Source organism: Chaetomium globosum, genomic scaffold (genome assembly GCF_000143365.1).
Source record: "Chaetomium globosum CBS 148.51 scaffold_7 genomic scaffold, whole genome shotgun sequence".
In the NCBI taxonomy this organism is placed as follows: domain Eukaryota; kingdom Fungi; phylum Ascomycota; class Sordariomycetes; order Sordariales; family Chaetomiaceae; genus Chaetomium; species Chaetomium globosum.
In genome coordinates this window covers 2,269,101-2,284,634 of record NT_165982.1, presented here as the reverse complement: position 1 = coordinate 2,284,634, position 15,534 = coordinate 2,269,101, and the positions used below count along the sequence as shown (strand labels likewise).

The 15,534-nt window shown below is 56.6% G+C and overlaps 3 protein-coding genes across 3 annotated transcripts in view; 1 reads left to right on the top strand and 2 right to left on the bottom strand.

Annotated features, from left to right (window-relative positions):
- Positions 1-1,961: 1,961 nt before the first annotated feature.
- CHGG_10306 (uncharacterized protein) lies at positions 1,962-3,121 on the bottom strand (the record flags this gene model as incomplete). Its single annotated transcript, XM_001228232.1, has 3 exons — positions 1,962-2,301; positions 2,388-2,703; positions 2,857-3,121. The coding sequence occupies 3 exons, from the start codon at positions 3,119-3,121 to the stop codon at positions 1,962-1,964; spliced, it is 921 nt and encodes a 306-aa protein (XP_001228233.1).
- A 2,184-nt stretch (positions 3,122-5,305) lies between these two features.
- Positions 5,306-7,366, top strand: CHGG_10305 (uncharacterized protein; the record flags this gene model as incomplete). Its single annotated transcript, XM_001228231.1, has 1 exon — positions 5,306-7,366. One exon carries the CDS (start codon positions 5,306-5,308, stop codon positions 7,364-7,366), a length of 2,061 nt encoding a protein of 686 aa, XP_001228232.1.
- A 3,969-nt stretch (positions 7,367-11,335) lies between these two features.
- The window catches only part of CHGG_10304 (uncharacterized protein), a gene marked incomplete at both ends in the record, with an annotated part of 4,767 nt that continues 568 nt past the window's right edge, over positions 11,336-15,534 (bottom strand). The window contains 3 exons of the mRNA XM_001228230.1: positions 11,336-11,410; positions 11,465-12,472; positions 12,524-15,529. Of these exons, the coding sequence (XP_001228231.1) occupies positions 11,336-11,410; positions 11,465-12,472; positions 12,524-15,529 (4,089 nt within the window). The remainder of the gene's footprint in view (positions 11,411-11,464; positions 12,473-12,523; positions 15,530-15,534) is intronic.

The window sequence follows — 15,534 nt, the reverse complement described above, 5'->3', positions numbered from 1 at the left end:
CCTCCAGTTCCATGCTGCCGGTTCTGGCCGGGGTGCCATGCGAGCGCGAGCTGAAAAAGGGAGGGGGGTGAAAGCTCTTGCTTGTGCCACTGCCCCGCTGCAGCAGTGTTCCCTCCCCCTCCATGCCGTGCGGGTTGGGCCGGGGAATGGGTCCAGCTGGGGTTTTGGCCGGGCCGTTTGATTCGACGGGATGCTGGTGGGTTCGTGAGCCCAGATCTGCGAAGCACAGTCCATTCAGGCGGTTCGGGGGGTCTCGCCGCTCTCCACCTGCCGCAGTAAAAAGTGCTCGGTGAGATGGAAAACATCAAGATTACGCGAGCTACCTTTCTAGCAAAAAGTACCTGCAGACACGCACTAAAATAGAGTTCTACTCGTATACGAACGAGTATTTGTAAAGCGAATTGTGTAGCGAAAGGCGCTTTTTCATCGTCTCGCTGAGTAATTGAAATCTCGCAAAAGGGCGCGTGTAAGTCCCGGACGTACCGTAACGCCGGCTGAAAACGACGTCGCTTTCCAATCGTTCGTAATCAATTGATCAAACTTGGTCGGTGTCTCGATTGAAATACCTGCTTCGGTATCGTTTAGCGCAAGACTCATACTTTTTATGTAGTGGTAACGTATATCCGGCCCGATAGAATTGCAAGAGGGTACGAATAGTGATCAGTGATCGAGCATGTTACGTTACCAAACACTGTGAACGAGTTCGGTGTTGTCTCGTAATTGAAATGACGAGAGATGTGCGACTTTAGACCGTCTAGAAAACTCTGCCGTGGTGTGTGCATCGACACACTGCCGGCACCGGAAAAGCCAAAAAAAAGCTAGCCCATAGTTTTTCTTTTTTTTTCTGAGGTGGGGGGTGATACCACATCTGTCACAAAAAAAGGAAGCGTTCGGCCGTTTGGTCGGGCGTTAGAGTTGGAGTTGGAGTTGTTGCTGTGAGACGAATGAAAAATGGACGGAGTCGAGACCGATTCCGTCCGACGGCTTTCGAGGCCCTGTTAACTTGCATCGGCGTCTTCCGAAGGCCCACCGAAATCGCGAGAAGGGCCTGTGCACCTCTTTCCGAATGCCGTATTTCATACCCCTTCCGGGGCTAGCGGGGCTGGTGCTCCCATTTTTAGCCTGGACAGCAGCATGTCCTGCATTAGCTCGATGCGATGCGACACCAGGAAACAGACATTTCCGGCCCTTGCTCCCTCCCACCCACACCGTCGGGAAGGATGGCATTCTTCATGCAACCATGGAAGAATCTTTTCTCCTGCTTTTTCGCTCCTATTGTCGTTGGCGGCAACGTGGTACGGGGAAAATTTTTCTTCTCGGCGGTGTGGCTGCCACATGCAGCAGGGAAGATTTTGTCGTCGGTCTCGCTATTTGTTAACCTCTCTTGGGTGCACCCCTATTTCTACCCAGCGTGCCAACGTGCATTCAATCCTGCGAAGGCGGCCTGGTTGTGTTCTGCGTGAAGCATGCCGAGATTCGAGCGAAACCGCGAAACAGCGAACTCGACAAACGGCGGGCAGGGGCCAAGGCCGTGGTCGGCAGGGCATCATCCTCTTGACGATTGAGGCAGTCCATCATCACCCCAAGCTTGTGGGTAAAAACGATGGATGGTTTGTCTTGCGAATCGATCGGCCTGTTGAAGCTCTCCGCCGAATCGCTGCTCGCGGGCCCACCCCCGATGCCCCCGAGCTCCAAGCTCGAAAACATCATGTTTCAAGGCAAAGCTCCTGGGTCCTTGGAATCGCAAAGATCAGCGGAGCTAGACCCTGCCAACCTGAAGGTCATCGCCTGATTCCCCGCAGTGGGCACACGAAAAAGTCAACGGTCGCCGGTCCAGGAGTCTGGGACACCACCGCTTGTGACCACCCGGGGGCGCCGACAGTAGACAAGCCACAAGGGAAAAAAAAAAGATCTGCACCTCCCACTTGTCAAATTAGGGGGAGGCCGACATGCGCCATTGGTCAGCTCTGGATCGGCAGAGTGGGGACCGAGGCCTCATCTGGCAGATGCGTGGCACAGCCAGGTCTTGGTGCGACACCAGACCATGATTGGTGTTTTTGCTTGCTGCATGAGTTCGATGAGTTAGGGCGATCTGGGCTCTGCAAGCCAGGATTTCGAATCGGCGATGCACAACAGGCTGCTTCCAGAACACCCTGCCCCGTCTTGAGCCCTTTAGGAGCTGAGGACATGTTTCCAAGTGGTGGGACTGGTGGTCGAGAGTCGCCGAAGCGTTGTTGGACCGGCTGAACGCATGCGACACGTGGAGCCCGGTGCGCCAGATCTCCAGTGTCGGCCGCATCACTGTCTATCGATGCGGGCCATGTACACAGGAACAGACGCACGAGAGGGTGAGCACATGCACCACGTTGCGCAGCGACACCTGGGACGAGTCGGCGCTGGCCGAGCAATCAGATTGAGCCAGCCGCGCTGAATGATACAGCCGGGCGAGTGCAGCGAAGCCCTTTGACCTCAAGTGTCGGTTGTTGGGGATGTTATCATTGGTTACCGACTGCCAAAATAGGGTTGGAAGCCGTGCCGGACAAAAATGCCAGACACGGCAGGGACCCGAACGGTGCATCGGTCCATTGGCATTTTGCGAAGGCAGCAGCGGTAACAAACCTACCCGAGCCGAAGTTCCCGCCGAATAGATGGTCAGTCGCCGGGCTTGTTGGGCGGCTGCGTTGTCTTCGCCCGCCTCGTTGTCTTCATTCATCGGTTTCGTATTAGCATGTAGTTGTCGAGGCTGTTAGTCATGTGGAGGAAGCCGTTGGAAAAGCGCAGTCAAGGCTGGCTCCGAGAACCCCGGTCCCGGTCGGCGTCGATCCCGCCGTTCCCCGCGTTGCATCCCTTGAGAACCAACCAGGAACCCCGGCGACAATTCCCCGGCCGTTACCCAGCGAATCCCCGAGGACCAGCCACAAAATTTGCGGAAACCAACATTGCGCAGTCCAGCATCGACCTGCGGCGAAAACCAGGTTTCGGGGACTCGGAGACGTCTTGTTAACTCCCTCTGCAACTGCGCTCTCGGGCGGACTGGGGGTGGAGGTGCCGGCGGAGCGGAGCGAATCAACAAGCCGCAACCGGCCCGCGGCGCCCACCTCAACTCCGATACTACCGGCATTGCGCACTCGCCAAGCAGAAACTCGAGTCGTTGTCGAAGTCGTCATACGCAAGACGAAAGAAAATTGGAAGCCTAGCTCGAGTCCGGGCAACCCCCAGTTGCTTCGATTGACTCATCCGGAGGCGACACTACACTGGTAGAATAGCAGCTACCTACCTCGTCAGCTCATTATCATTCTGATTAGTCTTGGGGGAGACGGGCGGAAGTTAACTAATCCCAAGAAGTCGCACCCGCTTAGAGCAGCATCAGCTGCCAAGATCATGTGATGTCTAGTCACGGGACCAATGTACATAGCACCACCTCGAGACCACATCCTCCGGAGCAACATCCCATCGCAACATATGGTCACCTAACCTAACCAATGGGCGTTCGGCACTATATTGTCCAAGAAAGAGATATTTGGAATCTCGAGAACGCAAACGGAATCTGGGAAGCTGAAGTCGAAACAGGATTTCCCTGCTCCATGTTGAGCTGGTGGTGCGGTCTGCAAGCCACATTTTGCGCCTGTCCTTGGTACCTACATACGACGTTGCGCCACATCAACCACCCACACCATGCCTCGGTTATTGGTAAACAGATGTCAAGTTAGTGGGCCGGAAACAAGAGATCCGCAAACGAGCGTACGTATGTACGTATGCTCCAGCTGGCTTCTTTTTGTTGAGCAAGAGTCTCAGTGAACAGCCACACTGGCGAGATTGGATAATGCTGGATGGTTCGTCGCTTCTCGGAGGGGACCTCGGAGTTGTGGCTAGTGACGCGCAAGCCTCGTAGCGGGGGTTGAGCCGAACCAGAAAGTGGGTCCCAGGGTTTCTCTTGAGCCGCGGAGAAGCGGAGTGGGCTGTTGGCGGCCGCCCACTGTGGTGGGCCTCTGGGGATCTCGCCTTGAACATCACGCTACAACGAATGGCGATGAATCATATGCTATGGACATCACTGGTAGGGTCGTCTGGGTTCCTGATACACGATACATGGCGACCGTACCTGCGTACGTAGCGGATGGCGCAGCGCGGTTCTGTGCTGGCTACCGGGAAGGATTCAGCAGCCGAAGCGCGGTCGGCTTTAATCGATTGCTGCTAGGAATGCCGAGTGGCAGTGCGAAAGCCGTGCATTTCATTCGTCCCAAGACCACTTGTTGATTTGTGACGGTTGCGCTGAAATGTCTGAAAGAGCATTCATACCCATCAGCGGGTTAGCTCATTGGTTACAAACCAGATGCCAAGCTCTGCCAAGCCAGGTGTACAGAATATTCATCCGTTTTCTCAACTTTGGTCTGGATTCTCTGCTTGAACTTGGCACGTGCTTGGCTTAAGCCCCACTCCTCCCTGAAGTTCAAGCAAAGAAATCAGCCAAGCATCGATCGATCTTGATCCAGACCACGCACTGGTCAGCATTTGTTCAGCTTTCGCTGCATCTTTTTTCTGCACTGTATTTGAATGTCTCGTATTCCGACGGCCTCGATGCACATATTGACAAATCCGCCGATAACAAGTTGTCTAGAACGCTTTTTACTGAGATCTCGACTACGTGACGAATGAGTAGGTATCGATGCATGTATCGAATCATTCAGCTGGAAGATGGCAGATGGCAGATGTCAAAATTCGGCACCGTAGGTTGATAGGCTACGAGGAAAGCTGTTACCAACCTACCTAGTGGAGAAGGACGGAAGGAAAGTGCTAGATCGGTCGAGTCGGCTCTCGCATCAAACTGTCTTCGCGCGCAGCATCAGCTGCCTGTTGCGATTTTCATTCATCTGCAGGAGGTTCGGCGACGAAGAGCCAAGGCGGCCGGGCCTGTTCCGGCCAATTAGAAAGGCCGGACCTCGCTCCATTGAGGGTCTCGCCCAGGCATAGAAAGTACACTGTGCGTCTACAAGCCGAGGTACCCCCATGGGCCCTTGGTTTTTCGCGGACACGGCCGGGTATCCTTTGTCCCCTGTCACCCATCAAATCGCATCGCCCACTTGTAGGCAAGGGACCTGCGCAGACCTGCACAAAGAACCTTGACTCCGACGTCATTCAGCCATGCTGTTCAATCGAGTCACCCCCATGGCCCACAATTAGTCAACGCACCCTCCCACACACTCCATCCCGTGCCAGGACTTCAGTTATAAAGAATCGAGTCAAACATCTCCCACCCAGATTTGCCACAAAACTTACAACATACACAAAGCCATCTCCCGACAACATGGCACAGAACCAAAATCCGATTTTCTTCCAACAATCACCAGAGCAAGCCCAACTTCAACAATATCTCCAACTACCTACGATAAACACCAACAACAACAGTTGGGATAACGGGCGCGCCGACGACTGGTTCACTGACCTCGGACTCTCGTCCGACCCCATCGAGGACAGTGCTCTGCCGGCCTCTCCGCCTTTGACGCATTCGTCTTCGCCTTTGTCTCATTCGTCTCCGGCTCATAGGTCGTCGAGTCCTTCGGGTGTGCCGGCGACTCCTGCGCTTGACTTTGACGCTGACCAGGACGCTTGGGCACCTCTCCCTGGCATCCTCCCAGAGTCTTTTGACGCGATGCAAACGGCAGGTTGGATGCACACCGGCGGCCCAGGGCCAGTCACCCGTTTCTCGCACCAGCGGGATTCTTCTCGGTCGTCCATGGGCTCGAACGGCCCTCCATCGCCGTTTCCGTGCAACTACACAAACCCCCAAATTGCCATGAACGACCCGCATGATCCCCAGTACTTTCCCGTACCAGACGACCTAAGTATGGGCAATTACAAGCTGGCACAAACACCCAAGACGTTCTCTAACATCAACAACGACGCCTACAATTCCGGCCTCACCTCTTACGGACCTATCGACAACACCGGCACCTCAGGCTACCCATACCAGCCTGCTGCACCAATACGGAGGAACGACCGAGGCCTCGTACTTCCGACTGGGCCGTCTAGGTCACAGCCCGCATCGGCAGCGAGTTCTTTGGCACCTGACTCTCCCGCCACGCCGCCCGAGGCGGACAAGAAGCGCAACGGTGGTGAGACTAGTTCTAATCCCTTCGATTGCGTTGCAAACATGTTGAACTCACCATCAGTCGGCACCATAGTCACCCCCCCACTGGTCCCAAACACCCAACGCGCCATAGACGAGTACGCAAGCTCGTTCTTCAACCCCAACTTCTCCGTACCACCGCAGTCGTCGGCTCAGACATCAATATCGCCGACGACCAACCTCTTCGGCCAGCGAGTACAAGCTGCCAACAACCAGCATTTATCGGCCGTGACAAACTCGCCGGTCTCGTCGGCATCCCACGACCGGTCGCCGTTCCGCCCCGGGTCCCCCCTGGCTGGCATACCTTTGGAAGACTCGTACGTCGCTGCCGCATCGGGCGCCCTAGGGTCTAGCCATATGCGGTTGGGTGCGGCGCAGAAAATGCGGCAACAAGACAACAACGCCATGCGAAAGGCGTTGGGGCAGTCCATGGGGATGACGACGCCTCAGACCATCTCGCCCAAGGATGCGATGCTCGACTACCGCGAGTCCGAGGGTGATGGGGACTTTCCCCTTTTCCATCAACCAGACACCACCGGTTTTGATGCCGACGCCATCAACAAGGCGGCCGCGGCGCATAGCCAGCAAGTGTTCCATGGGATTCCCATGGGCAACAACAACGCCTTCAACAACTTGCTCGGCTCATCGATGCCGTCGGGCGTGCCACCCCAGCGGCAGTTTCCGTTCGTACCTCGACCACGAACCGCGGTGCCTTCGAATAGCAACACCTCGAGGGCGACGACGAGGTTGGGGTCTGCGGATACCGGGGCGACAGAGTTGACACACGGCGCCCCTCAACGGCCGGCTGATACCCGCGCCGACGGCGGCACTTATACGTGCACTTACCACGGCTGCACAAGGCGCTTCGACACGCCAGCTCTGCTGCAGAAGCATAAGAGGGAAGGCCACCGGCAAGGCCATGGGCTCGGCGGTCAACGACGTCCAGAGGTCCCGGGCGCGGAATCGTCTCTGGTCAACACGCAGGCCGGTCCGCACCGGTGCGACCGCATCAACCCGAGCACCGGAAAGCCCTGTAACACGCTCTTCTCGAGACCCTACGACCTTACCCGGCACGAACACACCATCCACAATGCTCGCAAGCAAAAAGTCCGGTGCGAGCTCTGTACCGATGAGAAGTCTTTCAGCCGGGCGGACGCACTCACTCGGCACTACCGCGTGTGTCACCCGGATGTTGAGTTCCCGGGAAAGCATCGCAAGCGCGGAGCCCGCGGTAGCTGATCTCAACCCGGCTCCGATTTCATCCCGGCTCCGAGTTTGGCCCCAACGCAATCATCCCAAGTTTCTCGAGCCGGAGCGTGACGGAGCACGTGGACCTAGCAACCAACGACGCAGCACAGCCAGCCCAACGACGTAACACAGTCCAACGACGCAAGACAGTCTTGGGCTCGGCTTGGCAAAGCTTCGGCGGGCTTCCGCGCGATTTCCAAGCTTTCGTCTGCGCGTATTGCGATGACGTCGCCCCATCTCGTCTGAAGACCGGGCTGATGGAGGGTTGCGATGACATTCGAGACACCACCATTGCGCCCCTGACATTGGTCCAACATGGCTCGAAGCAACCCCCCGCCATGCCTGCCGCTAGGCTCAAAGCCGTTTGGGGTCTGTTCTGCGCATGCAGGGACCCACGTCCCTGGCTATTTCCAGCACATTCGGGAGCTTGTTGCAATCCAAACCGCTTCCTCTAGTGGTCAGTCGCCAGCGAAGACAGGACCCTGCCGATCTTTTTGTGGAGCCATCTCGTCATCCCTGTCTCCATCGACTTCTTGCGATGGACTGGACATGACGTCATTAGCACCACCGGTCGACATCACCAATGCAACTTTTGGGCGCAAAACTCGTTTCCGATGGTCGCTTCATCATTGTGGCTTCTTCACAACCCACACACTTGTACAATTCTGGATGTCACTTTTCATTCGCTTAAAACCCTTTTTATTACGCTACTCTCGGGTTTTCCGGGTTCTCTTCCTTTCTGTTTCCGGGTATTTGATAGTCATGATGATGACATTGGTTGGAACGAACCGGACAGCATATTAGACTGTACAATTATGGGAGGGTAGCGCGGAGCGTTGTTTTTTTTTGGTTGCTGATTTTCTGTAAAGTGTACTGCACAATCATCAGACCTAAGCTATAGACTAAAAGACCCCCGGGGGGCACTGGAGTCGGAAAATTCGGGGTTTTAGGGCTTAGCATAGGCACTGGGCGGGGAAGGGAGCATTCGGTATTCAATCAGGAGTTTTATTGGGAGCATATTCCAAAAATCGAGTGCTCTGTGAAATGATAAAAAAGGCCAATACCCGCAAGCGATATACAGCTATCTTCATACCATACTTTGTCAAATTAAGCCTGGCCGTACTAAAGCAAGGCGCAATACACGCAGCCCTTCACTGTATTGCTCTCTAACCAGACTTTTCTTCGGGTGCGGTGCCTCTGTCAACGAGACTTGACAGCAGACCTGCGAGGATGGCAGGCTCACAGCCTCGACAAGGTAGCATATATTAACCCCGATACGTGTCATTGCAACCACACTCATGTATGTCCCCGCGTCTCAACTCCCGTTCGTTCTGCCACAACAGTCAACAATGTTACCCAGTGACGGACAACTCGCTGCCCTTGCAAGCCTTGGAACCCGCCTGCCAACCCCAATCTGCTCGGTTCCAGCCGCGACGTCCCCCACGTGATCGGCAGCGAGTCAGGATTGGGATTCATGGACTGAATCAAGGCTGATGGGTAGACTTTGTGACGTATTATCGCCTGACACTTGGACCGGATGCAAGGCCGCATGGCAGGGCAGCCCTCGTTGGGAAAGGTTGATGAGATGGATGGGAATTAGATGGGAATGTGAATGGGATGGGGAAGGACTGGGACACGTTCTTGCTTCTTTCCTGTACTGGCATATGCTCCCTCACGCACGCACGCCGCCGTGGGTTTATCGATCACTGGCGACCGGCATGGCCTGGCGATATCCCACTGGTACATACGTAAAGTGTGCCAGGTGTCCTTGGATGCTGCATAGACAGTCGGATAATCTGACGTAGAGAGTGGGTAGAGCTCTTCCGTCATCTCATCTTTCTGCTGATGTTTGCGTCGACTCCATCGGATATGGCACAACAGATGACGATACAGGGATATGACTAGCATCATCTAGAGCTCCCGATCCCCAAGAAGCCACAAGGATAAACCAGCGGCATCTCGATCTAGACCGCTTACTGCACGTAACCTGAGGTCACCTTAATTCTCAGCCTCGATCGACAGCCTACCCCAGCAGCGCCTTGGACCACTAAGAACCTACGGCGTAACGTCATGCGGGGCCGCCAAGAGCGGACCATATCGTCTTCGTGGACGACAAACCTAGCAATCTAGTATCTAGATCCAAATAGGCCCAACGACCAACACACCATCTTGATCCGGGAGTAACACACCCGGCCTAACCTTGAGATCGCTGACGATATTCGCCTCAAAGCCCACAGAGTGATTCAACGATGATTGGTCGATAGCATACGTATACATACGTATAGGGAGACCCAGAGCGCAGCGAATAGCCCCGGAGGGCATCTCGATGGTGCAAACGCGCGAGGCTGTGAGGCCGATCATGATGCTTCGATAGCACTGTGTCCCTACGGCGACCATGTAGCCTGGCAAGCTGGCATGGCTGGCATGCCACAGTCCTAGACGCATTCGTCACTCACCCAATGTGCTAGGTTGGCGGTTGGGCACCCAAAACCAACGGCAGGCATACCAGGCCCAAACAGAATCGCTGATCGACACAGAAATGACGCGGACTGTTACATCAGAGCAGCAGTAGGATGCGTTGTCAGAACTCTCCTTCCTGTCGGGCTGGCATGGCGCCGGGTACAGTACCAGACTTCCCCAAAGCACGCACTCTCTTGGATCAACTATCCTCACCAAAAGACTAGCAACCTCACGCGTTAGCTCGCCAAAAAGAAAACATCGAGAGCTCACCAACCAACCCCCATTAGAGACAGCCGGCTACGAAACTTCTTGGGGAGAGGAAGAGGGGGGCAGGGAGGAGAAGCGGAGAGAGAACGGGGAGCGGGGAGGGGGTGGGATATGCTCTTTTCTGTCCGGGGCCCATCCCAGGCGCCGCGGGGCAGCGGTTTCAGCCCAGCTCCGGCGGGAGGTCATGGGCTCCAACACAGCCCGGAGGAGGCTTGAACTGAGCCGGGGGGAGGTTGAGGACCAACGTCAAAGAATGATTCGGCCAACCTTGGAAGGGGTGGGTGGTGGTCCTCGATCAGGAAATAGGGCGGCGGGATCGAAGGAAGATGCGCTGCACTCATCCTACCTCTGGGGTTGTTGTAAACAAAATAAACAAAGCCCGTAAACGAATGGAATCCGGGTACTGTGATACGGTTAAAACTGCCTGGGCCCCGGTTTGTCTAAAGCGAAGCCACCATGTATCCGGCCGACGACCGCCCTCACCAGACACCAAATAGGACGACCAGCCATCGCCCAGGGCCCGACAAACTACTACGCCAGCACCGTCACCGCCCTTCAGCCGTCAACTTACCAGCTCGTGCTCACCTCTAGCCCTGGGCTTGATTGCTTAGTTCGTCTCCTAGCTCGAACTCGCTCGCTCAACTACGATGGCTTTACTTTACCTTAGCTTATCTACCCCTATATCTTCGCAGTTGAATAGGTAGGTAGTCGAGATTCTCAAACCGACTACACCGACAAAATTCCCAAAATAAGCCCAAGATTAATGATTTCGGTTGTGAATCAGTGGCCATTTATTCCAGGATTTAATTCTAAATAGTCCTTTTAAAGATTCAAGTCAGTCGACCTGGCCGTTGATTGTATCTTAACAGACCGGAGTAAAGTGGTTTGATACCACCAAAAAGAGGTTTGATGAGCCTCAAGGGTTGTGTGTAAGCGGGTGCACGGGTTGTGTCAGGGTTGTAGGTACAAGTGGGTGCAAGTTGCTAGGGTCGTATGTAGGTGCAATGAGTTCCCAGCCCCTGAGCCAGCCGCGCCACGCTCACAAACTCTCACTCACACCAGGGCAAAACACCCAAGTTTGCGAAATAGAACAGGTCCATATTTCCTAGGAATGTATAGGGTTCAACGATAGAACCTCAAAAGGAACTACTAGTACTTCTACTCTATCACAACTTCCAACACGCACAACCCCGGAGCCACGCATATCCACCACAAACCCCCCGACCCCCCCCCTTACGAAGACTCATTCCCTAGGACAGCCGCCCGCGCATCAGCATAGATGGGCGCAATCCCCGTCCAGAGTTGGAACTGCAGCTTAGTTAGTAATCACCCACAAAGTTTTACAGAGAAGATGCGACATACCTGATACCACCCCTGTGCAGCAAGCACCTCCAACCCGGGAATGGTCGTCCACCCGGCATCCTCCGCCAGCTGCATCAGCGGCGTGTGCCTCGGCGTGTAGGCCATCTCCAGCAGCACGCGCGGCTCGCCCTTGGTCTGGCCCGACGCGCCACCGCTCTGCAGCGCGGCCACCAGCACCTCGCGCATGCCCGAGTCGATGGGCTTGTCGGCCGGGATCGTGCTGATGACCACGCCCGGGAGCGCATCCCGCCCGGCCACGGCAGCGGCCTCCTCTGGTGTGGCCAGATGCTGGATGTCGTAGTCGGCGGGGAAGCCGTCCGAGATCTCCTTGACCCGTTCCGGGGCCCGTGCGACCAGATAGATGGGCGCATAGCCCAGTGAGTGGAGCGCGTAGATAGCTGCGCGGGTGGTGCCGCCTGAGCCAACCACCATGGCGGCTCCGGGGGACGCTGCAGTCCGCTGGACGAGGCCGGCGGAGCGGAGCGAGAAGACCATGCCCATCCAGTCGGTGTTATCGCCGAGGAGAATTGGCTTGTCCCCGGTTGCGGACGGCACGGGGATGATGGTGTTGACGGCGCCGATGGAGCGCGCGGCATCCGAGATGCTATCCAGGAGGGGCATGATGTCGAGCTTTAGCGGGATGGTCACCGAGGCGCCGCCGAAGTGCGGGGAGCGGATGAGGTCCTGGACATCCGAAGCGTTGTCTGTCTCGAAATTTGAGTAGCTATGGGGCAATCCAGCCGCGCCGAACAGCGTGTTATGAAGTGCGGGCGAGCGCGACGAGCTGATGGGCTTTCCGAAGAGATAGAAAGACCTGGGCTCGAGCTCACCAATGAGGGAAAGTGCCTGCCGGATCTCAGTAGCCGAGAGCTGCCCAGGGGCCGCCTTGGCTGGTAGTTCCGGGTGAGAGACTGGCGTCATGAAGCCGTTGAGCATCCTGCTGAGTTTGCCCGCGTGGCCCATGTTGAGTGCGATGATGGGGACGTCGTGGGCAGCGAGCATCTTCGTCTTGAAGTTCGTGAGAGCAAAATTATCACTAACCTCGCCGGCCATGCCCACGAGCTTGATGATATCACCATACTGTAGCGCCTTGTTGTAGAACTGAATCCATGAGCCGTTCCTCCACGACAACTTGGACTGGGGGTCGTGATGGGAGGCAATGATGCGGGTGAAACCCTTCGACTCGGCCACGGCGTCGAGAATATCAGCAGGCATCGTCATTTCCAGGTCAAGGTACTCCACACCCGTACGCAGGCCAATGTGATAGAGCTGGAGAGCCAGCGTGTAGTCATCGTCAGGGAACTTACCCCCTTGACTGACCGTGCGTACAGTGTAGACGATAGGAACCTTGGCTGCGGATCGGAGGAGGGAAACCTGGCGCGCCACGAACTCTGGGTCAAAGCTCTCCAACAAATCCACGCGCAACTCGACCGCGTCGGATCCCACGACCGCTCTCGGGATGATGTCCAGAGCCGTGGCAACATTAGGGACAGTCAGCGAGACGAAGAAGGTGTGCTTCTTTTTACGGGCGTCCTCCAAGTGCGAAGACTGGCCGCAGATGACGGAGAGGAATCGGCTGAAATCGGCTGGGGCCTCGAGCAGCGACTCGGAGCCATCCAAATGTGGGCTGTGGTACTGGAAGTTGCTGCACTCCTCGAACCATGGTTTGCGACGGTAGTAAACCTCCCGAATGTTCTCGGAGTAGGCTGGGCGGCTCTTGTCCCTCATCAGATACTCGACGACCTGGTCGGTATCGCGATGCACCATGAGGACGCAGCCGCCGTTTTTCTGGTATGAAATGAGCAGCTTGCGCGCCTCCTCGGTCTCGACGAGGCCGCCACCGCAGGAGAAGATGTGACCCTTGGATTGGTTCTTCATCACATCCTCGAGGAGCTCGAGCTCGGCCTTCCTGAAGCCGTCCCAGCCGCGCTCACCGCGGATGATATCCGGAATGGTCGTGGCCTCTCTCCTTTCCAGCTCAACATCCAGATCAATCAAGGGCCGCTTCAGTATCTCGGACATCCACCGGCCGGCCGTGGATTTGCCCGCGCCACGCATCCCGATCACGAATATGGATCGGTCCGTGCCCGAGCGGGATGACTTGACGACGTGCTTTGCGGTCGGGTCCTCCTCCCCAGCCAGTTGGACTTTGAAAGCCTGCGACAGGATATCCCACCACCCCGGCCACGTCTTGGCGGTGCATTCCCGTTCAAGAATCAGCACGGGATGGGGGGAAACCGTCGACAGGACACTGAAACTCATGGCCACGCGGTGGTCATCGTAGCAGTAGATACCCTCGGCGGGGTTCTGCAATTCCTGGTACGGTTTCCCGATCACCTCAATACCATCTTCGAGCTCGTTGCAGACAACACCGAACTTGGCGAGCTGGTCCTTCATGGCTGCGATCCGGTTGCATTCCTTGACGCGCTGATTCGCGATTCCGGTAATCTGGGTAGTCCCCGAGGCGACAGCGGCGAGAGCAGTGGCAGTCAAGAAGGCGTCAGTCATGGGCTCCATGTCGACGTGCTTGATAGCCTTGAGCGTCCCAACAGGCGGTCCGGTCACCGTGGTCGAGGTTTCAGTTTGCTCTACGGTACAGCCCATGGGGCGGAGGACCTCAACAGCAAAACGGGCATCACCTTGGAGTGACGCAGAGCCAATGTTCGGTATGGTGCAAGTGGTACCGGTGATGGCAGCGACGGCCAAGGGGTAAGTCGCCGAGCTGGCGTCGCTCTCGATGACGTACTCGGCTGGGTTTTGGTAAACTCCCTGTGGAATATGGTAGGTGTTGGGATCCTCAGTCGACCTCTCGACCTTGATGCCAAAGGATGCCATCATAGCAATGGTCATATCGGTGTATTGCTGTGAGATGGGCTTGCCGCCGACGAGTCGGAGTGTGACAGGTTTGTGTGCGTAGGGCGCAGCCATCAGGATGGACGAGACATACTGCGACGAGACGGTAGCGGCCAACTCGATAACGCCGCCAGCGAATCCGGCATTGGCGTCCACCCGGACTGGCAAGCTCTTCTCTTTCTCGAGGTACTCGACGGCCACGCCATTGGCGCGTAGCGCATCGACAAGTGGGCCAATGGGTCTCACCTTCATGCGTGCATTGCCCGTCAGGACGGTGGAAGAGGCGGTGGTGGGAGAGCAGAGTGCCACCACGGACGTGAGGAAGCGCGAAGCGGTGCCGGCATTACCAAGGTACAGTGACTCGCCGCTGGCCTGCAGCTTGCCGCCTCTGCCTTTGACGACGAGGACCTCCCCGGCATCCTCCCAAGAGTAGGTGGCACCCTGGAGCTGAGCGATGGCGGCAAGCATGAACTGCGTATCATCCGAGTGGAGGAGCCCGTGGATGCGGGTCGTGCCCTGCCCCAGGGCGGCCAAAATGAGTGCGCGGTTAGAGACGCTCTTTGAGCCGGGCGGAGTCACGCTGACCGAGAGGTTACTCGGGACACCCGGCGTAACGCGAATAGAGGGGCACAGAACGACTCGGATGGGGCGATCGTCGACGACGGTTGCCTTGGGTTCATACGTCTTGCCAATGGCCGACAGCAGCACGATTTTCTTTTTCCGGCCCTCATTCTTCTTGTCAACAGCCATCTTCTGAAGCAGCACATCGACAGGGCACTCTTTGCCAGCCGAGAGCTTCGCGATACGCTTGTCGTGCATGGAGGTAGGTAGGTCATAGCTCGCGATGCACTTGGTCAGGCGGGCAACAGCGCCGGGGCGAAGGACGCCGAGGAAGCGAGCCAGTTCGGCTTCCTTGACCATGCCGATAGCAACACACTCGCCGTGCAGGACCTGGGGCGCAAGGATAGCCTCGTAGGCATGGCCAATGGAGTGACCAAAGTTGAGCAGGTTGCGAAGACCGCCCTCGCGCTCGTCAGCCGAGACGACCTCGGCCTTGACGCCGGCAGAGCCCAACACAATGCGCTTGAGGATATGACGAATGGGAGCGAGGCGGGCGGAGGGGCTGGTGCCTTTGGTGCGAATAGCCTCGAGGATGGCGGGGGCATTCTCCTCGAGAGCGGCAAACTCGGTCTCGTTCCAGATAGCGGCCGTCTTGA